This window comes from Bos indicus x Bos taurus, chromosome 1 (genome assembly GCF_003369695.1).
Source record: "Bos indicus x Bos taurus breed Angus x Brahman F1 hybrid chromosome 1, Bos_hybrid_MaternalHap_v2.0, whole genome shotgun sequence".
NCBI lineage: Eukaryota > Metazoa > Chordata > Mammalia > Artiodactyla > Bovidae > Bos > Bos indicus x Bos taurus.
Window position 1 is genome coordinate 43,840,359 of NC_040076.1, and position 26,029 is coordinate 43,866,387.

The 26,029-nt window shown below is 42.8% G+C and overlaps 1 protein-coding gene across 1 annotated transcript in view; it reads left to right on the top strand.

Moving 5' to 3' along the window:
* COL8A1 (collagen type VIII alpha 1 chain) overlaps window positions 1-14,730 on the top strand; it is a 171,715-nt gene extending 156,985 nt beyond the window's left edge. The window contains exons 3-4 of the mRNA XM_027557556.1: window positions 7,017-7,347; window positions 10,117-14,730. Of these exons, the coding sequence (XP_027413357.1) occupies window positions 7,017-7,347; window positions 10,117-12,026 (2,241 nt within the window). The 3' untranslated portion in view covers window positions 12,027-14,730. The remainder of the gene's footprint in view (window positions 1-7,016; window positions 7,348-10,116) is intronic.
* The last annotated feature ends 11,299 nt before the right edge of the window (window positions 14,731-26,029 follow it).

Consider the following 26,029-nt stretch of genomic DNA (forward strand, 5'->3'; position numbering starts at 1 on the left):
ACGTCCGACTCTGTGCAACCCCATAGACGGCAGCCCACCAGGCTCCACCGTCCCTGGGATCTCCAGGCAAGAACACTGGAGTGGGTTGCCATTTCCTTCTCCAATGCATGAAAGTGAAAAGTGAAAGTGAAGTAGCTCAGTTGTGTCCAACTCTTAGCGACCCCGTGAACTGCCGCCCACCAGGCTCCTCCATCCATGGGATTTTCCAGGCAAGAGTACTGGAGTGGGGTGCCATTGCCTTCTCCAATATGCCCTTTAATATTCTAAAGGGCAACAAAACCATAACCTGAGTTGGTTTATTCAACATAGAATTGTTAATGTCCTGTAATACTAATAAATTGTGCAATAAGTTACATATCCCTACTTTGATGACCCTAAGGTGGGTTTATTGGCATGGCAATAAAAGATCATGTGACCATCTATCTTTTGCTTTAGCCAATTTGGGGATACATTTTTTTTCAGCCTTCTCTACCCCTCACTAAAAGTAAGCTACCTGTGCAAGCCAGTTATGAATCAAAAAAGGTAGGTCTCCCCTATAAGCTGTTCAGATAATAAAAATTGCAAAAAAAAAAAAAAAAAAAAGCTGCACAAGAAGGTGGTCAGTTGCCTCAGGAATATTTCCATCACAATTAACATTCAAGTAGGAAACATGCAAGCCTTCTGTCAACAACTGTTGTAGGAAGGATTCCAAACTGGGAGTGAGGCTGAATTTGATATTTTCTAAAGCCTCTTTCTGGAGAAGGCAATGGCACCCCACTCCAGTACTTTTGCCTAAAAAATCCCATGGCCGGAGGAGCCTGGTAGGCTGCAGTCCATGGGGTCGCTAGAGTCGGACACGACTGAGCGACTTCACTTTCACTTTTCACTTTCATGCATTGGAGAAGGAAATGGCAACCCACTCCAGTGTTCTTGCCTGGAGAATCCCAGGGGCGGGGGAGCCTGGTGGGCTGCCATCTATGGGGTCGCACAGAGTTGGACACGACTGAAGCGACTTAGCAGCAGCAGCAGCAAAGCCCCTATCAACACTGCAAGTTTTGATTGTAAGGATTCATCGATAAATATTGAGGAAGTCAAAGAATATCACACATTTTCCCTGTTCTCAGGAAACACAATCATATTGAGGTCTAGTGGAAAAAAATAGAGAAAAGCATAACGTTGGTTAGGACTGCATTTAACTTTGTTAAACTTTCAATAGTGCTAGCAGAATAATGATGTCTGAGGAGGTAGGTAGGGAAGACTTTACAGAAGAGGCAGGCATTGAGCCGACAGAGGAATTATACGTGTTATGGGCTGAGCTGTGTCCCCCTGAAAAGAGGGGAATATACTAAAGTCTTAATTTTCCATACTTCAGAACATGACTGCATTTGGAGATAGGGTCTTTAAGAGGAAATTAAGTTAAAATGAGGCCAAACGGGTGGGCCCTAATCTCATGACTGGTGTTCTTATACGAAGAGGAGATTAAGACACAGACACATTAGAGGAAAGAGCAGGTGAAGACACAGGGAGTAGACAGTCATCTACAAGCCAAGGAGAGATGCCTCAGAAGAAACTCACCCTGCCAATACCTTTATCTTGGACTTCTAGCCTCCAGAATTGTGAGGAAATACATTTCTGTTGTCTCAGTCACTCAGTCTGGGGTCCTTTGTTATCGTAGCCCCAGCAAACCAATACAGTTGGGCTGAAATCTGGAGAGGGATTTAAAAAGAATAAGGATTGGGGACTTCCCTGGTGGTCCAGTGGCTAGGACTTCATGCTCCCAGTGCAGGGAGCTCGGGTTCGATCCCTGCTCAGGGAACTAGATCCCACATGCCGCAACTAAAACAGTTTGTGAGCTGCAACTAAAGACTCCACATGCCACAATGAAGAACAGAGATCCCAAGTGCTAAGCAAAAAACTAAGCCCTGGCACAGCAAAAAAAAAAAAAAAAGAATAAGAATCCTCTAGAGAGAACAGGATACCCTAAATAAAGAGGTCAAAATGATGACTGACATAGATGAGGAATAGTTTTGAAACAGGGGTTTACATTAATGAATGTTGTATAAGACTACCTTGTAACTAATATAGCTATCTCTGGTAACTAATAGGACTCTTTTTTCCCCAGTATTGTGTTTAAAGAGAGATAAATAAAACTTTGAATCCTCACACCTCTATCCAAAACTTACTTCCTCAGACATGTCTTACCCTATCACCCTTCCAAAACAGCATCCGCCTCCCCAAGGCAATCTCACACCCTTTCCCGTTCTTTGTTTTCTTCACAGCATTTAAATCTGAGGTTGTTGTGTTGCTGTTTAGTTGCTTAGTCATGTCTGACTCTTTGCGACCCCACGGCCTATAGCCCTGTCTGTGGTATTTTCAGGGCAAGAATACTGGAGTAGGTTGCCATTTCCTCTTCCAAGGGATCTTCCTGACCCAGGGATCGAACCCACATCTCCTGAAATGTAGGCTAATTCTTTACCACTGAGCCACCAGGGAAGCCCCAAAATCTTGAGATTACAAAACTTATTTTTAACTTGTTAATTACATGTCTCCCCAGGCTAGACTGTGCGTTCATGAGATCAGGGACTTACCTCTATAATTCACTTCTGTTTCTTCAATCTCCAAGCAGTTTGTAATGATTAGTAGCTGTCTCATAAATATCCATATGTAGTGAATGAATTGCCCCGAGAAGTGTAATCAACCATGAGAGAATTTTCTAAACAATCCTGCTGAATATTGGAGGCGTAGGGTGCTGCTTGACTTTCCCCTTTTTAGGTGTGAATCTGAAGGCTTGAGGAACTACAAACCCTGTGTGACAGGGTGAGTAGAGGGCATAGAGGAACACCAACTGGGAGCAGAATGAGAGAAGGCTAGTCCGCACCACAGAGGACATGGACACGCATACATACACATACAGACGTGCTGGGAAAGGGAAAGTTGTCCATGGGAAAGGGAGAGTTGGATTTAGCACAAGGATTGATGAGATGGTTGGATGGCATCACCAACTCTATGGACATGAGTTTGAGCAAGCTCCAGGAGTTGGTGATGGACAGGGAAGCCTGGCATGCTGCAGCCTGTTGGATCGCAAAGAGTCAGGCACGACTGAGCGACTGAACTGAACTTGAAGGCTTAAATACTTAAACATTCTTTCGGACAGCAAGCCATAATCTCATGAGGATCAACGTCCTAAGAAAATGCTGAAGAGTGTCTAAAATAATACAGATCACGCTATTCTGTTATTTACATTGCAAGTTTCACATGAGGAAACTGAAACTCTCTGCAGCAGCCCAGCCCAAATATAGGGAAGCATTTAGGGCTGTTCAGAATGTTAGGACTGGCAACTCCCACCCCAGAATGAATAACTGTCTTGGTTCAGCTGTTCTGTTTTCCCATTTTTAACAAGTACATTTTAATGGCCATTATTGTTTTCTTCATGTTAGGTTTATCATTATTGCAGTTAACCTCACATTTACTTTGGCTAGCATCTTTCTTTGAAAGTCTTTGACGTTTCAGTTGGTTTTGATTTGTCTCTTTGGTCACACTCCATTAATAATAACTTAAATGTGAATAGTGCTTTTCGCCCTACAAAGAATTCATATTATCATGTATGCCCTTCAACATTGCTGTGGGAGAGGCGGAGATCATAATTTCTGTTTTATAGACAGAGAAAGTGAGACGCAGTGAAGATAAGGGACTTGCAGAAAGTCATGAACATGGAGAATGGCAAAGCTACACCTCAACTCATGGTCTTTGGGCTTCTTCTACAATGTATAACATGACACCCATCACTAAGTCTGCCTGGCTGGCAAAAATCCAGTGTCCACACACAGCATGTATGTTCATGCTCACGTGCACACACACCACATATCAGTTTCCAAATAGAAATCCAAGAAAACATCAAATAGAACTCACAGGATTCTTGTGTTCTACATCCTTGTGGGGGCGGGGAAGAGGCAAGAAAACCCACTACCACCGTTTCTTCCCAGCAGGAATTCTGAGGCTCCCTCTTCCTACCAGGTGCTTGTACAGCGTTACACAAGTCTGATGTTCTTTTGAGTGATCTGGGGAGAACCTCCACAACACTCTGACCACCAAAAATACCCTCAGGGACAAGAGGGAAATGAGGAAGGATAAGTCGAGTGCTAAATTCTAACCAGGGCCCCTATGTAAATATTCGCACTAAAACTGAACGAAGTTTATTTAAATAAAGATCCAGAGAAATGGCAGATGGCAGACCAAAAGGGGTGGTTTTCAGCAGAAACAGGCCAAGTCTGTGAGAGGAAATAATCACAGTCGAGCAGAATTCCAGTGGGCCTTTGATATTCATCTGGCTTTCTTCTAGGAATTCGCCCCTTTCCAATTCTCCAGTGTTTCATTAGGCTGTCCTGGTTTGAAGACTATTAAGTAAATCCAACACATTCACTGAATTGAAGGAAAGGTAAAGGACCAGGCATGCTAACTTATTACAAAGAACAAGTTTAGGGTTTAATAATGAAACTCATTAACGACCAAAGGTAGAATTAAGTCCCAAGTTACACATCACCAGATATTACCATGTTATTTCTAGTATGGATTACCATTGTCAACTCTTTAATGACTACCCGAGACATTGAATGTTAGAATCAGATGGGGCTTAGAAAACAATTGAGTCTCATTTTTAACAAAAGAAGAAGCTGAACGTATCTGTTCAGATACACAAAACTATGATGAATTTATGGTCTTCTGCATGAAAAATGTAAGGAATAGTGGTGTGTAGAATAAGTGTAGTTTGTCTTAAATGGGTGCATATTAAATGTGCATCTTCACAGATTATCTCTGGGAAAATACAAAGGAAAATGTTACTTCAAAAGGAAGGGATTTTAGACACTAAAGAACAAAAGTGAGAGGAAAATTTACTTTTTCCTGATATCCTTTGCTACTCATTAATAGGTTACACATCTGTCACTCCTACTAAAACAGTATAAGTTTCTTGATGGCAGGACTTATTGACCATATTATAGTTATCTTTGTCATCCATGGACAGGTATCTCACTGTGTCTGCTAAGTACTCAATAAGCCATTGTTGAGTACTTAGAACAGATGTTCTTTTTTCATCTAAAATAAATTTGACTATTACCAAGTATAAATCAATATTAATTTTGTGACTCTTTCTAAATGGTTTATAACAATTAATCATTCTTATAAGGACATAAAATAACAGCTTTCTGTCTTCTCCCATTTATAGTACACTTGAAACAAATAGTTCTTAAAGACTATTCTGATTTATGAAATGGAGAAAGTTTTATAAATCTTTTTGCTGACAGATATTTCTTCATTTTTTTCCCCCCTGAAGGGGGAGAAATGATTAGTATATTTTAAAAAATTGTAATGCAATGAATTTAATGGTAAAGGTTCTTATTAAATATTTTGTTAGGTGCTTTTTATTAATCAGTTCTATAGTCTGTTCACACTCTCAGCATTACACTTGAATAAGATGTTGCATTGTCAACGCACATTTTCTGAGAAGTGGAAAACTAAGATCCAGGATTAAGTAAGGCAGAAGCAAAGAAAACAAACTCTCAGGAGAATGGAAATTAAAATTTGTAGACACAAGTTTACTCAAAGTTTTCCAGAAGACATTTACATTAAACATTGTGAGAAACTTGCCACTTCTCCTCCAGCCCCCCACCCCTCCTCTCCGTGCCTGTCTGTCTGTCTCTCTCTGCAGCATTACCACAACACTCTGTTTTAAGTCCTTTAATGAGATATGAGAACAAAGCTTTGTGTGTGGTTTTAGGTCTGGGAGTAATTGAGCTGACTTTGATGTGCATCACACTTGCCCTCTAGTGGGAATTCGTGAAAACTGCAGTTCCCTGGGCTGTTTCATCTTCAGCCCCGGGTGTCTCCAAACAGATGTTTTCTCAAGCTCTTTTTAATAAACAGATAAGCCGCATTTATATTTATTCTATTAATTACTAATTTTCAAAGGGTGCTATTAAAAGGCTTAAAAATAGTTTATCCTTGTGAGTAGTTAAACATCTTTCATTTATGCAACAAATTTGCTTTGAAAACTCCTTTCTTTCATAATAGTACAAAGCTAAACTTCAGTGATCTCCAGGTCAAATTAACTGAATTCTAAACAAATGACTTCACAGTACACAATTAGAAGAAAGAAATGGTATCCTTGTGTGTATGTAATTATAATGGTGGTTTTTTTTTTTTTTTTAATGACATTTGGGGGCTGTCACATGAAGTACTTTCTTTCCAATTCAGAAGATGTCTTTGGTTTTTATCGTCCTTGTTTGCTCTTTAACCTTTACACATGCTTATAACCCCACCAAGTTCAACCAAGGCTGAGATTTCTTCAAGCTTTTTGCTCTGCTATCCTTAATACACAGTTTTCACTCTATAGCCCAAGACATGTCCACTCCCCTTTACAGCCTTTTTGGAAGCTGGTGCCCATTACAACTACACCCAACAGGCCAGAATTTTGTCACGTGGCCACATCTAAATGAAACATCTATGGTCTAGGCTTGCTTCGCTCCAGCTTAGAGTCAGAGGTGCCAGTACTATGGAAAAAGGCTGAGGTCATGTTCGGAGACAACTAGCAGGCTCCCCATAGCCTGTTTTTGTTTAGTCACTAAGTTGTGTCTGACTCTTTTGCAACCCTCTGGACTGTAGCCCACCAGGCTCCTCTGTCCATGGAATTTTCCAGGCAAGAATACTAGAATGGGTTGTCATTCCCTTCTCCAGGGCATCTTCCCGGACCAGGGATCAAACTCACGTGTCCTACATTGGGAAGCGGATTCTTTACCACTGAGCCACCAGGGAAATCCACCCCCATAGACTACAATCTCACCAATTGCCTTCATTTGGTAGATCCTACTCTTTCCTGGATTTTGTTCGTTTTCTATCAAAAGGTGACATTTTCCTTTTCATTTGTCCTCCACTCATGAGTTTCTGCTGATAAAGACTACGTACGCTTCCTTTTCTTTCTCAAGTTAACTCTGGTCACCTGGCCGGCTGGTTTTCACCATCTTGGTGCGTGTCTTCCTCCACAGGTGATGGCTGGACCACCTTCCCCTCTGCAGCTGCTGGGAGTCCTGCTCACCCTTTCCGTGGGCTCCATCCGGCTCATCCACGCTGGTGCCTACTATGGGATCAAGCCGCTGCCACCTCAAATTCCCGCTCAGATCCCACCGCAAATTCCGCAATACCAGCCCCTGGGCCAGCAAGTACCTCATATGCCTTTGGGCAAAGATGGCCTGAACGTGGGCAAGGAGCTGCCCCACATGCAGTATGGCAAAGAGTATCCACACCTACCCCAATATAGGAAGGAAGTTCAGCCAGCACCGAGGATGGGCAAGGAAGCAGCACCCAAGAAAGGCAAAGGTAACACACCTCGGTACTGCTATAAAATAGCCGCCTCCCCAAATCCCAAGTAATGAGGTGGGGGTGGCGAGAACTAAATTTGGGGTGTTTTTATTTTAGCCTCTATGTCTGACTTTCATTAAATGCCTACTGTGTTCTAAACTCTATCCTTGAAAAAGTTCAACTCTTAAAGACAGACAAAGTTACCATTTTATGTTGTGCTTTATTTCAACAGCATCAAATGGCACAAGATGGATTTAATAACAAATAGTTCATTCTCTTATTCATTATTTCTTTATTCAAACATACAACTAATGAGCATCTCTTCCCGTGTCAGGCTCTCAGCTAAATGCTGAGGGATAAAGCACTGAAAAAAAAAAAAAAAATATATGTATATATATGACGTCAGTCTTCAGAACTAGCAGAGAAATGTGGTAAGAACCTGCGGTGTTAAAAAAGAAAATCATATGTAACCAGATGCCAGATAAATGTGCTTTTAAGACAGCTCTAACAAAGGTGCTACACATGTCAATCAATAAATCAACAGAAGGAGCCTGAAGAGCACAGACAGAGTCTAGAGATGATACCTGAAAATCTCTCCATTACTTTCTAGGCATATTCATTAGTTATTCAACACCTGCTAAATACCTATCACTGTGAGAGACGTTTTCTTTTTCTTTTTTGGCTGCACCACACAACTTATGGGATCTTAGTCCCCCGACTAGGGATTGAACCCCGGGCCCTTAAGTGCTGAGTTTTAACCACTGGACCACAAGAGAATTCCCAAGAGACATTTTCTTATACACTCAGTTGATTTATAAGAAACCTAGGAAACCTCGAACTTGCAGGAAAGGAATTGCAATCTGAGTAGCAATTCCCTTTGAGGAACAGACACCATTCCCAATGGTCCCTGCAAAACAGGAGCTCTACTTCCGGGGAACTGTGGGGTTTGGACCCCGTAGGTCTGGGTGCCCAGAGGCCAGAAATGAGAGAAACCTAGTCATTCAACCTCTCTGAAACCACTTTTCTTCATTTGTAAAGTAGGATTATTGAGAGAGTTGATGACATAAGGTAAGTACTAAATAAATGCTAAAGCCGCTTAAGAACTCTGAGGTGCTACAGCTGGTCATTCGACAAAGCTTAAGTAAGGACAGAGCGTACTCCAGGCACGGGCTGGACACTGGGGATTCCTGATGAATATGACATGACCCTGCCCAAGATGCTCCTTGATACAGGAGCTACACAACCCCTGCTTAGAAATGGCATACCTTAGTCACATATAGTAATGTCTATTGGGGGGCTTCCCTGGTGGCTCAGAGGATAAAGCATCTGCATTGCACAAAAGAAGTACTTCCTTCTTTTAGGAGCTGTATTTCTTCTCTTTAGAAGCTGATATTCCACTTGGGGGATTATTCAGTCATTTGTTTTCCTTTCTTTCTTGAATGGCCTGCCTGGATTTTGAAACTTCCTGTACTTATTCAGATGGGTACCAGATTGCAACTGAGGAATTTAGAAAAAATATGAGTTCTGTGGTTCTATTCTGTTCCCTGACAGTAGGTCAGTGAAAAATACAACATCAGGATTAAGATGCAACTAATGGTTAAAAATAAGACTTTGGGACAATGAAGTTTCCTTTCTTGATGTTATTCCTTACTCCCAGTAGCATGGGAGATCCAGAGTTTTGTTTCTCTGCAAGGCATAACTTAGTCAGTATAACAGCATATGCTTTGTATTTTGATAAAAATTTGAGAAAGCATAATGCCTTTCACATCTATTATCCAATCTTGAAGTGCAGATGTATTACACTTGCCATACAGATAACCAAGCAGAGATGCTGATGGCTTAAGTAACCCAGTGAAGATCTCATTTCAAGGCCAGAAAGAGCTTCTTGCTCCTAATCCCAGTTACGTCCTTATCTGTACTGCTTATCATCCTAAAATACCTAATTCATTTCTCTTGTTTTGAAACCAAATTTGCAAGTGAGAAATAGCTTATTAAATTAAAGAAATATCTGAGGCTTAGGAAATCCTATAGCATATTAAAGAAATTAAATAAATCAATTTGACTCCACAGGACAGATGTTTAAGACGTCATTAAACCACATAAAAAATAAAATGCTTCTATTCTTCCCTGTGTCCACATCACAACGACCATCATCCTACATCATACTATACTTCAGCACAAGAGAAACATTATTTTACTATATATTATTATATTTAAAACTCAAGGACATAGAAAAATACAAGTAGGGATAAAACAGAAAAAATAAAAATGGCTCCAACATTTTTTAAAGTACACATACACACAACATTTATATGTATATATAGAACACATGAGATGGAAATACACATAAATGTCAAGCAATTATCTCTGAGTAGTGGAGCTTATACACAACTCGATTTTTCTTTATCCTTCTTTGAACTCTTTATAGTGATCACACCATAATATTTCCAAGTTTGTACTGGGAAAATTATTTCTTCATTACTTGTTAGCTTTTTTACTTAACTTAACTAACGCTGATAAAAGCAGCCGCAGACATCAGTTCTCAAAACAGTATCTCAAACATGACAAAGAAATTAACAGCTTAATTGTCCATTAAATACAGATCATACAGTCCTGGAATACACACACATTACTCCTCATCTTTTCTCTTGATAATTAATGAGCCAAAGTGTCAGAACTAAATAATGATTGAAATGAAGTGAAAGATGATCAATGTTAATCTCTCTCTCTCTCCCCCCTCCCTTCTTTGTGCCCTCCTCCCTCTTTCTTTCTCCCTTCTCCCGGTAGAAATACCATTAGCCAGTCTGCGAGGGGAGCAAGGTCCCCGTGGAGAGCCTGGCCCAAGAGGACCACCTGGGCCCCCTGGTTTACCAGGTCAGGGGATTCCTGGAGTCAAAGGAAAACCAGGACCACAGGGGTATCCAGGAATTGGAAAGCCAGGTATGCCCGGAATGCCAGGAAAGCCAGGAGCCATGGGAATGCCTGGGGCCAAAGGTGAAATCGGACCCAAAGGGGAGATAGGACCCATGGGGATCCCCGGGCCGCAAGGGCCTCCAGGGCCTCACGGACTTCCTGGCATTGGGAAGCCAGGTGGGCCAGGGTTACCAGGGCAACCAGGTGCCAAAGGTGAGAGAGGACCCAAAGGACCACCAGGCCCTCCAGGCCTTCAGGGTCCTAAAGGAGAGAAGGGCTTCGGGATGCCAGGTCTGCCAGGCCTGAAGGGTCCTCCAGGGATGCATGGGCCTCCTGGCCCTGTAGGACTTCCAGGAGTAGGTAAGCCAGGAGTGACAGGCTTCCCTGGGCCCCAGGGCCCCCTGGGAAAGCCAGGCCCTCCAGGAGAACCTGGGCCCCAAGGCCCTATCGGGGTCCCAGGGGTTCAAGGACCTCCTGGGATACCTGGAATTGGCAAACCGGGCCAGGATGGGATCCCTGGGCAGCCAGGATTTCCAGGTGGTAAAGGGGAGCAAGGCCTGCCAGGGCTACCAGGACCCCCAGGCCTTCCAGGGGTCGGGAAACCAGGTTTCCCTGGACCCAAAGGTGACAGGGGTGTTGGGGGTCTTCCTGGGCCTCTGGGACCAAGAGGGGAGAAAGGACCAGTAGGCGCTCCTGGACTGGGGGGTCCCCCAGGAGAGCCAGGCCTGCCTGGAATCCCAGGTCCTATGGGCCCTCCAGGTGCTATCGGTTTTCCTGGACCCAAAGGAGAAGGTGGGGTTGTGGGGCCACAGGGGCCACCAGGACCAAAGGGTGAGCCAGGGCTCCAAGGCTTCCCAGGAAAGCCAGGCTTCCTTGGTGAAGTGGGGCCCCCCGGCATGAGGGGCTTGCCAGGTCCCATAGGGCCCAAGGGGGAGGCTGGGCTCAAAGGCTTGCCAGGACTACCGGGTGCCCCAGGGCTGCTTGGACCAAAGGGAGAGCCAGGAATCCCAGGGGAGCAGGGTTTACAGGGCCCCCCAGGCATCCCAGGGATTTCAGGCCCGAGTGGCCCCATTGGACCACCTGGAATTCCTGGCCCCAAAGGAGAACCCGGTCTCCCAGGGCCCCCGGGGTTCCCTGGAGTAGGGAAGCCTGGAGTAGCAGGACTTCATGGCCCCCCGGGGAAGCCTGGTGCCCTCGGTCCCCAAGGCCAGCCTGGCCTTCCGGGACCCCCAGGCCCTCCGGGGCCCCCAGGACCCCCAGCTGTGATGCCCCCGACACCACCACCCCATGGAGAGTACCTGCCAGATATGGGGCTGGGAATCGAGGGAGCGAAACCCCCGCACGCCTACGGTGCTAAGAAAGGCAAGAATGGAGGAGGGCCGGCCTACGAGATGCCCGCGTTCACCGCTGAGCTGACGGCGCCTTTCCCGCCCGTGGGGGCCCCGGTGAAGTTCGACAAACTGCTCTATAACGGCAGACAGAACTACAACCCGCAGACGGGCATCTTCACCTGCGAGGTCCCTGGGGTCTACTACTTTGTATACCACGTTCACTGCAAGGGGGGCAACGTGTGGGTTGCTCTGTTTAAGAACAACGAGCCCGTAATGTACACGTACGACGAGTACAAGAAGGGCTTCCTGGACCAGGCGTCCGGCAGCGCGGTGCTGCTGCTCCGGCCCGGAGACCGGGTGTTCCTGCAGATGCCCTCTGAACAGGCCGCGGGACTGTACGCCGGGCAGTACGTCCACTCCTCTTTTTCAGGATATTTATTGTATCCCATGTAAAAAAAGAAAACAAGAGAGAGATTTAATAGAAGAAAAGAAAATGATGCACCCCAAAAAATCCAAATGAGAAACATAATTGCTTCAAAACATTTATATAGTTGGAAAGTTATATTTAAGTGAAAATTTGAACTGTCATGTACAAATAAAAACTAAGATGCATGCTTAGTGCTCTGCACGGCAGCCTGTGATTGAAAATGATGGGATAGATTTATGTATCAAGTACTGACACTCCTGTTGTACCCACTGGAATTGTATTAGCTGCTTATGTTATGTGCTTCCATGATAACCTGCTTATTCAGATCGAAGTATTTCAGTATGAAAGAGCATCATAGATAATGAAAGTCACTCACTCATATTGTTTACTTTAAAATATTTATAAATATGGCTTAAAGAAATGTCAGTGATAACAATTACATACCGTATTTACTTGCATAATTTCCTCCGTATTTGTGCAGATATTTTGCCCTGGGATGTGGGGGTGTCCTGCAGTGCTCTTCCCCAGTGAGACGGGGACAAAGAACCAGGGTAGGGTTTAGTCCACAGGATATTTCACCCCTATTGGAGGCTGTGTCTTTTACAAGAGTTCTACTTAGAATTGCACATCTAGTGTCCCTAGAAGAACAACTGTAGTGTACTTACTTGTGCCTTCTCTGTGCCGAGCACTGGATGAGACACTTTTGCGGGGCTTTAAGACAGTGTCCCACAGGAAGCCAACAAACCAGCTGGGAGACATGAGCGGAAAGTAACTCATTTGTTCCTCAAGGATTGTTTTTGCTTGTATTTTTCTTTCCTGTAATTTTCTTTCTTTCTTCTTGTCTCCATGTAATTTACACTATGAATCAACTAATATAAACACCTAGAAGTCATAAGAAAAAAAAATAACCCTCTCCCCGCCGAACTTTCCAGTCTTGTGGAATGTTCATTATCAACAGCAGTTCTTAACTGTGTTTACATGCATATAATAATCTCCTTCCTCTGCCTACACACACAAATAACTACAATGAGGTTTCATCCATGAAGGGGATATCAGTACTTTTTAGTACCTATTGAATTTCAATGAAATTTCCCTGTGTAGTATACATACAAATCAGTGTGTCATCTGAGGTTCCAGAGTGAATTTCCTAAATCTAAGCTATCCTTTACTTGGGGAAAGAAAGGGGGCTTTCAGAATTATATAGGAAGATAAAGTTTTCTGGAAAAATAATTTCTGAAGTCTTAACAAATGGATGTTACTTCCTGCTGTAAGTACTAAAAATGCAGGAAGCAACTTGTGGAAGAGCCATCTGGAATGTTAAAGGACAATGACAGCCCATGCTTTTTATGTCACCCCACAAGTACAAGAATCAATACAATTTTAAAGATAAAAATATTTTCCAGGTTCTCACTTAGTTACATACTAATTGCTTTGCACATTAAAATCTGGTCTCCAAACACAGACAAAGCATTTCAAGTTGGCTGGGAGTATGCTGCCGACACTATAAGCCACTGGGGGGAATAATGTGGGGCTATGGTGGTAAAGTCTTGTATCTTCTCCTCAAAATTAAGAGTGAGGAAACAAGGTGATAGGTACAGATGGGAAAATACACAAATAAATACGGTATAAACACACATGGAATTGTGTCTACGTGAAATCAGAATCATTTGAACCATCAAGAATGTTCTCCTCAGCCTAGTAGCTGTCTTTTCCCTCTTTTCCTTATATGGTATACAAGCACCATTTGTTCTCAATTCGTTAGAATGAGAAGTGAGTTCATTATCACGTGGCTTCTTACTCATGGCTAAATGTATGACAAACTTTTCGCATCAAAAACATATCCCACTCAACCTTCATTTTCAAAGCAGATAGATAGCACGGATGTGGCCAAACATCTTCTGGGTTGGTTTTGAGGATGCTGGTTGTGGACCAATGGCTATGAGGGCCATTTGGGTTCACTGGGTTCCATCTGCTGAATAGCTGCATGGAAATGGCTCAGAAGCAAGTCAGCTCAGCTCATTTATAAAACTATATTTATCTGTGCATGTATGGGCTTTTGATTTCCACAAAGAGAGAAAGTACCTCTTTAGTCAAAACCAAATTTCACTTTTCAAATATCTTCCAACTTATTTATTGGTTGTTACTCAATTGCCTGTGTGTGTGTGTGTGTGTGTGTGTGTGTGTATTATCAGGCATATGCTTCTAACTTTTAGATAGGAGAGGAGCAAAATCTATGCCAGATACTGTGTATTCTATTATACAATGGTGCTAATCTCAGAGCTAAATGAATTACTCCATTTAATTTAAAAAAGAGTTTTAAGTAATTATCTATGTATCTGTGTTTCCCTCTGGAGTGTTACACATTATGTTAACACACTGAGTGTAAAAGCAGATGAAACAAGTACATGTGCTAAAGTATAGGGACAGGGCTACAATTCCTAGTAATTCAAAATTAACTAGAACTTTTCCATGTGAAATGGACCAAACTGACAATATTGTTATTTCAATACAGAGTTTTAATGCAGGGTGACATCCCACAGGGGAGAAGAATGTCTGCAGTGGGTGACTGTTCTCAAATATTTTACAGATAACCATGAATGGTGAACAGACTGGTAACTTTTTTTGAGTTTCCATGATAGATTTGAGACATGTCAATAACAAATCATTTTTGTATTTAAAATTTTGTACTGATTGGAAAAAAAAGAGTCTTATTAAATACCTTTAAAAGTATGTTTCTTATCTTGTTCATATCACTCAGCTGACACTGTCTGAACTTCATAACTGTTTATCCCCTAACATGTCAATTAGCTACTGAAACAGAGACCTAACATAATCCTAGCTTGAAAGTGAAAGTGTTAGTCGCTCAGTCGTCTCTGACTTTTTGTGACCCCATAGATGATAGCCTGCCAGGCTCCTCTGTCCATGGAATTCTCCAGGTAAGAATACTGGAGAGGATTGCCATTCCCTCCTCCAGGGGGTCTTTCTGACCCAGGGATTGAACCTGGGTTTCCTGCATTGCAGGCAGATTATTTACTGTCTGAGCCACTAGGAAGCCCCAATCCTGGTTTAATGGGGACAATTCTTTCTCTCTGACAGAGCAGCTGCAAGTATAAGCAGGCTGGGGTTGCTGTGGCAGCCCCAGTCAGGGCCCCAAGGCCCCTTCTGTTGCATTGCTCTTCCACCCGAGGGTGTGGCCCTCATCTCCAGGGGCCAGGAGAGCAAACCACTGCAGCCCTGCTCCAGTCTGTGGGAAGGAGGACAAGTCAGGAAGGGGAGAGCATGCTTCCTTCCTAAAGAACTCAACTGAGGGGTTGCTGAAATCACCCACCCACATCCCATGCTCTGAATTTAGTCACATTGCCACAACAAGCTGCAAGGGAGTGTGGGAAATGGAGTATTTATTTAGGGCAACCACATGCCCAACTAAAAATCACAGGTTCTATTAATACAGAAGAAAATATAACATATATTGGGGGACAATTAGCTGCTGCATCTGTCACATCCATCCTAAAAGGAAAAACTGCCACAAATTTCTTGTCTCCCCACGCACCCACCCCCCCCACACACAAAAGTAATCTGTAAGTACTAAATTCTGTCACCGTTTGCCACACCAGAGCCACAAATTTTGAAGGGAGATAGTGGTGGGTGGAGCTTCAGATGGGAAGCAGACCTGTTTCAAGAACCTAAGGGTTTTAATAAGCATCACTGATAAGGAATGAATTCTTTCGTGATGACTTATCAAGCTCTGAATGATCATAACTTATTACATAACTTATTATAAAGGAATCATTCAATAAGCAACTATGGAGCACCAGTCTGTGGCTGGTTAACTTACTTGTTTAAACCCTTCAATCTGAAAGCTCAGGACAACAGTTTCCATTTCCACTTGGCCCAACTAGCTCTATCTCATCCCATGACTAAAGGCTCTTCCATAACATGGACCAGTTATCTCCTGTGCACACAGTGCTAGTCACAAAAGTCAATGGAAGGATAGATACAGGAGACAGAGGCAGGAAGGAATAAATGGCTGGAATTCAGAATGCTGGACAAGCAGGGCAAATCCATTATTACTATGTGTCTACTGTATCCCTTTACGTTAAAACACAACACAGAGTAGCCCCTACTTTGCACCTGGTATTACCAGGCAATGTGAGGGGCACATGAGGAACAGAAAACATGACCATTCTTTTAAAAAGTACCATCTGTTCAGAGGGTATCATGGTTTGTTAAACAAGTGGATTTCCAGGTGATCTGCAAATAAGGCTGGTATACAGCTCACTGGATGTATACGTGCCAGTGAAGTTCAGAAAAAGGAAGGCCATTCCTTGCTTCTCTGTTCCTGGGAATGCTTCTCTGGCCTGTCTGCTTCTCTGATTTACCCCTAGTGAGGGATAAATCCTCTTCAGCTCTCGGGACACACACAAGCACCACCTCTCCTTCCGACTTGCCTATACAATCTTCTGTCGTTTCACTTTGCCTGCTCGGTCACTGAACTGTCTGACTCCCCTACTGAGAGAGTGTCAGCTTCTTGACAGCAGGCACCTCATGGTTTCATCTTTGCATCCACAGCTCATCATAGAGTACTGGTCCAGCACCAGCCTGGAGGAATAAAAAATCTCTCAGGGCTGCTGTGGGAGGTAGTGCTAAACTTGATGTGAGGTGTGACTGAATCCAGCTCCAAGACTATACAGAGATTATATGTTCCAAGATTATTTAGAAGCCTAATGTGAGAAGAAATCTAATCTCAGGTAGGTTTTTTTTTTTTTTTTTTTTTTTTGAGAAGATGACTTGTAAAGAAATCATCTTTAATTTGATAGAATTTGGATGAATGGAGCATAGGGCATCCCAAGAATAGCCTCTCTTCCTCTAATAGAAGAGGAAACTGGTAGTGTGTTTGTGTGTGTGTGTGTGTGAGAGAGAGAGAGAGAGAGAGAGAGAGAGTCAGAAAGGGCAGGGGTGGGGTAGGGGAAAGAGCAGAGATAAGGGAAATGGCCTGACTAGACAAGAAGAATTACTCAAAAACTAATAAAGGAAATGTTTAATAACCAAAGTAAAACCACATGATGCAGGGCTTTACATATAGGGAAGATACATTTATATTTTATCTAATATGCAATAAGACATTGTAGGTCCTCAAGCAGAAAAAATGGTATGAACATAAGCATTTTAGAAAAGTTACTTTGATAATTCTATGGAGAAGCTATGATACAGATAACAAAACCACTGAATAGATCAGAACAGCTTTAATCCAGGAATGGGATGATGGGTTGATGGTTGAGGGAGCCTAACACTCCAGTCCTCTTGCCTGGAAAATCCCATGGACAGAGGAGCCTGGTAGGCTGCAGTCCATGGGGTCGCTAAGAGTCAGACACGACTGAACGACTTCACTTTCACTTTTCCCTTTCATGCACTGGAGAAGGAAATGGCAACCCACTCCAGTGTTCTTGCCTGGAGAATCCCAGGGACGGGGGAGCCTGGTGGGCTGCTACCTATGGGGTCGCACAGAGCCAGACATGACTGAAACAACTTAGCAGCAGCAGCAGCAACCAAATCTCAAGAATGAGGGTGAATGTCAGGTCAGTGTCAGGGTTTAAGGACTGCATAACCATGGAGATATCTCAAGGGCTAGGAAATAGAATGAAGAAGAATTGGAAACTGAAGAGACAGTTGATAGACTGAACTGAACCTGGGGACAATCCCCGAATGGCCTTATGAGGGAGATGGAAGTTTGACTTCAAGATGGCTTCTTCTCACTGATACACTTGGAAAACAGAGATGGTGCCCCTGATAGAAACAGGCAGTCTCGCAGGGGAGCCTGCTCCAGGCAGGGAAAGAATAGATGCTCGGTTTATACACGGACTTGTGGGATGTGTCTGTGCTCCAAACATATATTTGCTGAGAAGATAAAGGGTGGAGCCATGAGCCTGGAGAGAGACCTGGTGGCCTAGGGTAATAAAAGGGAGAGAAAAGACTCACTTAAAATCAGTGGCACCATTTGCAGACAAAAATGATTAAACTGCTTTAAAATCTCCCTTACTCATTGCAGGAATGTATTTGACAAATCCTTTCATCATATATACAGCAAAGGGAAATGTCATCCCAACCCACATGGAATTACAATGAATTCCAAATACATACGGCCACCAAAGAGTGCAAATCAATCATGTTTTACTATATTTCAGAAAAGTTTTTCTTTTTAATGGTCCTTGTGACTCTAAAAGTAAATATCATGCTCATTCCATATTACGAAAAAGAAAAATATCTATGGAATACCCTTAGAGTTATCCTTCTTCTGGCAAAGAGTTACACAGGATTTCTGATGCTTTCATTTTCAAAACCAATAATTGTATCAGGATCAATTTTATTCTCAAGTAAGCTATTCTTTATGATGTCAAATACCTGTTAATGACTTTTATCATTAGAAGATTATTTTTTGCTAATTCCTAGAGATAAGTGCACTGGAATTTGAATTTTAAAAGTGGGGCACATTATCCCATTTTAACAAATTACTCAGAAGTTTCTTGTGTATATTACTGAAACACAGAACCATCTAATTGAATTTTCCTTCAAGGCATCCAGAACCTTTTCAGAGGTTTTTTTCCTTTGCTATCTTAATGCAAGTAAAAATGGACTATTAGATTCAAAGGCACTTCTAAATTAAAGTTTATGATCTTGTGGAGACCTACAATTCACATGCTTTGTTAAAAACCACCAAGATCTAAAAATTAATTCTTTAATGAGCATGGCCAAGTCGGTTCTCATCTGACAAGTGAGTGGCTGGCAGCAACGTTCTCATCTGCTCTTCATTTGTGGGTGACAAACACATTGGGGAAAGTTGATGGAATGCTTACCAGGCTCCAACTGCCTGCTAGTAAGAGCTGTCTTTCCTCACCAAGGACAATGCTGTCTTTGTCATTTGTTCTGCCAAAATCAGAGTCACCAATACAGAATGTGTTAGAAGTTTCCGGGGCCAGGGTCAGAGAACCAATCTCAGCTCCACCAGCTGTGATATCTTGAGTCAATTACTTTAAGGTCTCTAAACTTCAGCTTTTACACTTACAAAACAGTAGGTGGTAACAGTAACTATCTTCATCACTTGGGAGGCTAAATGAAGTTGTGGCGGGTAATACAGTGTGTTACGGAGGGGTAACGACTGCCACTCTTTACTGAGCGATAACCAGGAATCAAAATGCTTTAAGTGTCTTTATGTATTAACTTAGTTACTCCTTATAATGACTCTATTATTAGCTCCATATTATAGGGGAAGAAACCGAGGCAAGATAACTTGTCCAAGATCTAATTAAAAGGCAATGCCAAAATTTTAACCCATGCATCTGGCTCCACAGTCCACGCTGTGAGCTGTTGCACCAAATTGCCTAAAGGCAGGACAGAAATGTTCTTAGCTGCCTAAGAAGCAAACCCTGCCAGTGAGGGCTTAGTATATTCGATTGCCCCCAGAGAAAGACTGATGACCTCAGTTATTTCTTAGTTATTGTCCTTACCAGAGACAACAGAGACAGCCAGCTACCCAAAGACTATATATTGACAGATGTCATGGTGACATCCTTCTCCCCTAAGAGATATGAGGGCAGCTGGCTTTAAAAACTAAAGGGTAAAGGGATTTTCTCACACCTATTAGGATGGCTACTATGAAAGAACACAAAACAATACCAAAAATAACAAGTGTTGGTGAGAATATGGAGAAATTGCAAGTCCTGTGCACTGCTGATGGGAAAGTGACGTTAGGCAGCAGCTGTGGAAAACAGTATGAAGGACCCTCGAAAAATGAAAAACCGAATTACTGTGTGACCCAGCATTTTCAGTTCTGAGTAGATACCCCACAGATCTGAAAGCAGGGATGCAAAGAGTTATTTGGCGCACTCCAATTCATAGCAACATTATTCGCCATATCTAAAAGGAAAAAGCAACCTAAACGTTCTTTGAGGGATCAATGGACAAACGGAAAGTGGTATATGCATACAATGGAATATTATTCAGGCTTTACAAAAGAAGGAAATTCTGAGACTTGTTACCTCATGGATGATCCTGGGGGGCATTATGCTAACAGAAATGAGCGAATAACAAAAGGACAAAAACAGTATGATTCCATTTATATGAGACACATAGAGAAGTCAAATCCAGAGACAGAGCAGAAGGGTGATTTTGTGCTGGGGAGAGAAAGGGATGAAGGAGTATTGCTTAGTGGGTGTAGAGTTTGGTTTGCAAGATGAAAGGAGTTCTGGACATGGATGGTGGTGATGGTTACACTACAATGTGTATATATCAAATGCCACTGAACTGTATACACAAAAGTAGTTAACATGGTAAATTTTATGTGATGTGCATTTCACAATTAATAATAATAATCTTAAAAAAAAAAAAACCTAGAGGGAAAACATCTGTTAATAGGACTAACCCATGATGTAGGAGGTCACTGAAAATGACCTCCAGCAGCCTCCTTTACCAATAAGTTCACCACAGCATTCACTAAAGGGTAAGGAGTCTTAGCAGTAGCACAGTGGTGGTCCAGAAACCACAAGCAGAAGCCCCAGCCTCTCCCAGGGAAGTTCTGCAGACCACCACGGGGCTGGCACCTACTCTATTTGCTCCACTTCCGTGGATGTGACCTTCTAGGGAGCTTAAGACCTGGCAGCTAGAGGCGGACAGTCCACTTTCACCCAATGACTCCAAAGGGCAAACTAGAATTGAGTTTCTTCTTTAAGCCTAAACATGTGGTCTCCATGTCAATTTTCTGGTTCCAAAGGTGAAGTTAAAGATCATATGTTTCTTCTAAATGAGGGGATCTCTAGGGCTCATACATATTCAAGATATGCACTCTTTTTAACCATAAGTTTTACTTTAAGCCACTTGACTTTACCAGGTCCTGTGGGGAAAAAGATGGAAAATTCATTGCAATTCTAAGTAGGGTACCCTGCAGGCCATAAGAGATCGGAAGTAAGCATGGTTTCTGCAACTTACAGGTTTCCTAAGGAACAAGGTGTCCCTCTTGTGGCCAGAGGAGAAACAACAGTTTCACAGGCAGGTTTTTTTTCTTACATGAGAAAAGTAGGTCTGTAATTCACTTCTGAGGACAAGAGTGGGGATGGTTTGTTTCTGCTCCATGCTGTCTGGGGCTACAGCTGGAGGGAAATCAACAACTGGGGCCTGTAATCATCTGAAAGCATCTTCATAAACAGGTCTGCCTGTTGATGCTGGCAGTCAGCAGGGACCTCTGCTGAGCTGTGGGCCACAATAACATATGTCCTTTTCATGTGGTTTCTCTGTGTGGTTTTCTCACTGTACTACACCTGGATTCCAAGCACATATTCCAAGGGAGCCACGTGGAAATGAGTGGGATTTTTAAGATTCAGCCTCAGAAGTCACAGAATATCTTTCCTACCATATTCTATCAGTTGTTTTGCTGTTGTTTAGTCACTAAATCATATCTGACTCTTTTGTGACCCCATGGACTGTAGTCCACCAGGGTCCTCTGTCCATGGAATTCTCCAAGCAAGAATACTGGAGTGGGTTGCCATTCCCTTTTCCAGGAGATCTTCCCAACCCAGGGATCGAACCCATATCTCCTGCATTGGCAGGTGGATTCTTTACCACTGAGCCACCTGAGAAGCCCAGTGCAGGTGACAGATGCTTGTCCAGTTTCAGAGAGGGAACCAGACTCCACTACTCAATGGAAAGCGCGTCAAAGTCACATCGTAAGAAGAGTATGTGGGATGGGAAGCACTGGTGGCCATCTTTGTTAAATATAACCAGCAGTATGTCTTCCTAGATATTTAGTGTCTCATCCATAGTGGATACTCACAAGTGGACCTGGACATGGGACACAAAGATGCACACACTTTTGCCCACTGGTTCCCTGCACATGTCTCTTCCCAGATCTCCTTGCTATTGAACTTCAAAACATTATATCTTCTAGGCCCCTGGTCCACTGAACCACACAATTCACTGTTCCTCAGGGCTCTATTTACCCTGAGCTCATGTTATCTCTCTCCCCATTCAAAGGAGATAACTCAATGTACACCTTGAAGTTCTGCCTACTAGAAGGACTCTCCTCACTACTGTCCTTCAGGGGCCCTCCCTAGTGGGACTGCAGTGCAATAGCAGTCCATTTTCAGCTCTAATAACATATCAGGCCTAAATGAGTTGTGAATATTTCCACCATTATCATCAACTGGTCACACCTCATGAAGCAATAGGCGTGAGTAAGAAATACAAGACACAGAGATCTTTGTTACCTGTTCATGTAAATTACAACCTCTGGACTGCTTAGATATGATCCCATGTATAGCATTTTTGTTTTTCACTGGGTGTTAGCTGTGTGCACCCAACCTTACAAAACCTAGGTCCAGAAGAGCAGCTCTGGTAATATATTCATTTGATGCCCCACAATCAAATGCTTAGTTTTGGCTAGAACTCTGTATCATGTCAGTAGCTGCTTTCTGAATAGTTGGCTGACAAGGCATCACTTCAGATCAGTTCAGTGGCTCAGTCCTGTCCAGCTCTTTATGACCCCCTGGACCGCAGCACGCCAGGTTTCCCTTTCCATCACCAACTCCCAGAGCTTACTCAAACTCATGTTCATTAAGTCAGTGATGCCATCCAACCATCTCATCCTCTGTTGTCCCCTTCTCCTCCTGCCTTCAATCTTTCCCAGCATCAGGGTCTTTTCCAATGAGTCAGTTCTTCGAATCAGGTGACTAAAGTATTGGAGTTTCAGCTTCAGCATCAGTCTTTCCAATGAATATTCAGGACTGATTTCCTTTAGGATTGATTGGTTTGATCCCTTTGCAGTCCAAGGGACTCTCAGGAATTTTCAACACTACAGTTCAAAAGCATCAATTCTTCGGCACTCAGCTTTCTTTATAGTCCAACTCTCACATCCAAACATGACTACTGGAAAAACTGAAGGCATGGCCGTACTCTAAAACCCTAGGAGTTGTGCTGTGGTTCTCCTTTCAGGTCCTGCCAGTCTCTACACGGCATCATTAACTATCATCCAGCACCATGGAATCTGCTACACCATTATGAGCTAAGGAGAAGAGCAGCATGTTCACAGCCTGGACGCACTGCTGAGTTTTCTCTTCTTTTGCCCCTACTCAAAACTGGCAGCCTTTTGACTTCACTGATAAGTGAGTTAGAGCAGTATTTTCCAGTATGGCGTAGGTTAGGTGTAAAATCTAAACAAATGCACCAAATGCTGTTTTCTATTTCTTGCATAGGTAGAAGGTGGTCAATAAAAGATGCAGTAAGTTTTCCTAAATCAAATCCCGTACACAATGGAAGTGACAAATAGATTCAAGGGATTAGATCTGATAGAGTGCCTGATGAATGATGGATGGAAGTTTGTGACATTGTACAGGAGGCAGTGATCAAGATCATTTCCAAGAAAAAAAAAATGCAAAAAGGCAAAATGGTTGTCCAAGGAGGCCTTACAAATAGCTGAGGGGAAAAAAAAGACATGAAAGGCAAAGGAGGAAAGGAAAGATATAACTATTTGAATGCAGAGTTCCAAAGAATAGCAGGGAGAGATAAGAAAGCCTTCCTTAGTGGTCAGTGCAAAGAAATAGAGGAAAACAATAGATTGGGAAAGACCAGAGAGCTCTTCAAGAAAATTAGAGATACCAAGGGAACATTTCATGCAAAGATGGGCACAATAAAGGACAGAAATGGTATGGACCTAACAAAAGCAGAAAATACTAAGAAGAGGTGGCAAGAATACATAGGAGAACTATACAAAAAAGGTCTTCATGACCCAGATAACCACAGTGGTGTGATCACTCACCTAGAGCCAGACATCTTGGAATCTGTAGTCAAGTGGTCCTTAGGAAGCATCACTATGAATAAAGCTAGTGGAGGTGATGGAATTCCAGTTGAGTTATTTCAAGTCCTAAAAGATGATGCTGTGAAAGTGCTGCACTCAATATGTCAGCAAGTTTGGAAAACTCAGAAGTGGCTACAGGACTGGAAAAGATCAGTTTTCATTCCAATCCCAAAGAAAGGCAATGCCAAAGAATGTTCAAACTACTGCACAGTTGCACTCATCTCACATGCTAGCAAAGTAATGCTCAAAATTCTCCAAGCCAGGCTTCAGCAATACGTGAACTGTGAACTTCCAGATATTCAAGCTGGTTTTTAGAAAAGGCAGAGGAACCAGAGATCAAATCGCCAACACCCATTGGATCATGGAAAAAGCAAAAGAGTTCCAGAAAAACATCTACTTCTGCTTTATTGACTACGCCAAAGCCTTTGACTGTGTAGATCACAACAAACTGTGGAAAATTCTTCAAGAGATGGGAATACTAGACCACCTGACCTGCCTCCTGAGAAATTTGTATGCAGGTCAAGAAAGACAGTTAGAACGTAACATGGAAAAATAGACTGGTTCCAAATAGGGAAAGGAGTACATCAAGGTTGTATATTATCAACCTGCTTATTTAACTTATATGCAGAGTACATCGTGAGAAATGCCAGGCTGGAGGAAGCACAAGCTGGAATGAAGATTGCCCGGAGAAATATCAATAACCCAGATGTGAAGAATACCCACAACCCAGATGTGACAACCCTTATGGCAGAAAGTGAAGAACTAAAAAGCCTCTTGATGGAAGTGAAAGAGGAGAGTGAAAAAGTTGGCTTAAAACTCAACATTCAGAAAACTAAGATCATGGCATCCAGTCCCATCACTTCATGACAAATAGATGGGTTAACGATGGAAACAAGGAGAGACTTTATTTTCTTGGGTCCAAAATCACTACAGATGGTGACTGCAGCCATGAAATTAAAAGACGCTTGCTCCTTGGAAGAAAAGCTATGTCCAACCTAGACAGCATATTAAAACGCAGATACTTTACTTTGCCAACAAAGTTCTGTCTAGTCATAGCTATGGTTTTTCCAGTAGTCATGTATGGATGTGAGAGTTGAACCATAAAGAAAGCTGAGAGCCAAAGAATTGATGCTTTTGAACTGTGGTATTGGAGAAGACTCTTGAGAGTCCCTTGGACAGCAAGGAGATCCAACCAGTCCATCCTAAAGGAAATCAGTCCTGAATATTTGTTGGACAGACTGATGCTGAAGCTGAAACTCCAATACTTTGGCCACCTGATTCGAAGAACTGACTCTTTGGAAAAGACCCTGATGCTGCATGGGAAAGACTGAAGGCAGGAGGAGAAGGGGATGTCAGAGGATGAAAGAGTTGGATGGCATCACCAACTCTAAGGACATGAGTTTGAGTAAGCTCTGGGAGTCGGGGATGGACAGGGAAGCCCGCCCTGCTGCAGTCCATGAGGTTGCAAAGAGTCGGACATGACTGAGTGACTGGACTGATTCGGATTCATCCTCATCAGATTGAGAGTCCCAGTCCTTTCTGAGAATGCATTTCCATCATTAGCTTAGACCTTTACTCTTACATGCAGTACTTTCCCTCTCAAGTTGGTGAAATCTGGAAGGCGGGATCATATCCTATTCATCTTTAAACCAGCATTCAAAACATAGTGCCAGGCACACCGCGTGTATGTAATGCATGTTGTATGACTTTCACCTCAGTGTCTGTCCTGAAAAGTATTGTCCACACTTACTTTCCAGCTGGCCCCAGCACAAGGTGCCAAGCGGCCATCTCTGCCACTTCAGGACATGAGACCAGCATTGTAGGTCTCTTACCTAAACTTGGGCAGCAATTGGCTCCTTTTTTCTTCCCTTGGTTCACAAAACCGAGAGGGGTCCGCGCAACCCAAGGGGATGTGGGGAAGTCGACTCTGAAACCCTGATTTCTCGGGTCTGTCCGTGGGCAATCCCTTCTGGGCCAGTGAACATTTTCTTCCCTCATATCGTATATATTTAAAAAAAAAAAAAAAAGCAAGCAGTACCTTCATCTACCACAAAGGTCCAAAATTCATGGTCATGACGTGCACGTTTTTTTTTTTTTTTTTTAACTTTAAATTATTGTATTGGTTTTGCCAAATATCAACATGAATCCGCCACAGGTATACACGTGTTCCCCATCCTGAACCCTCCTCCC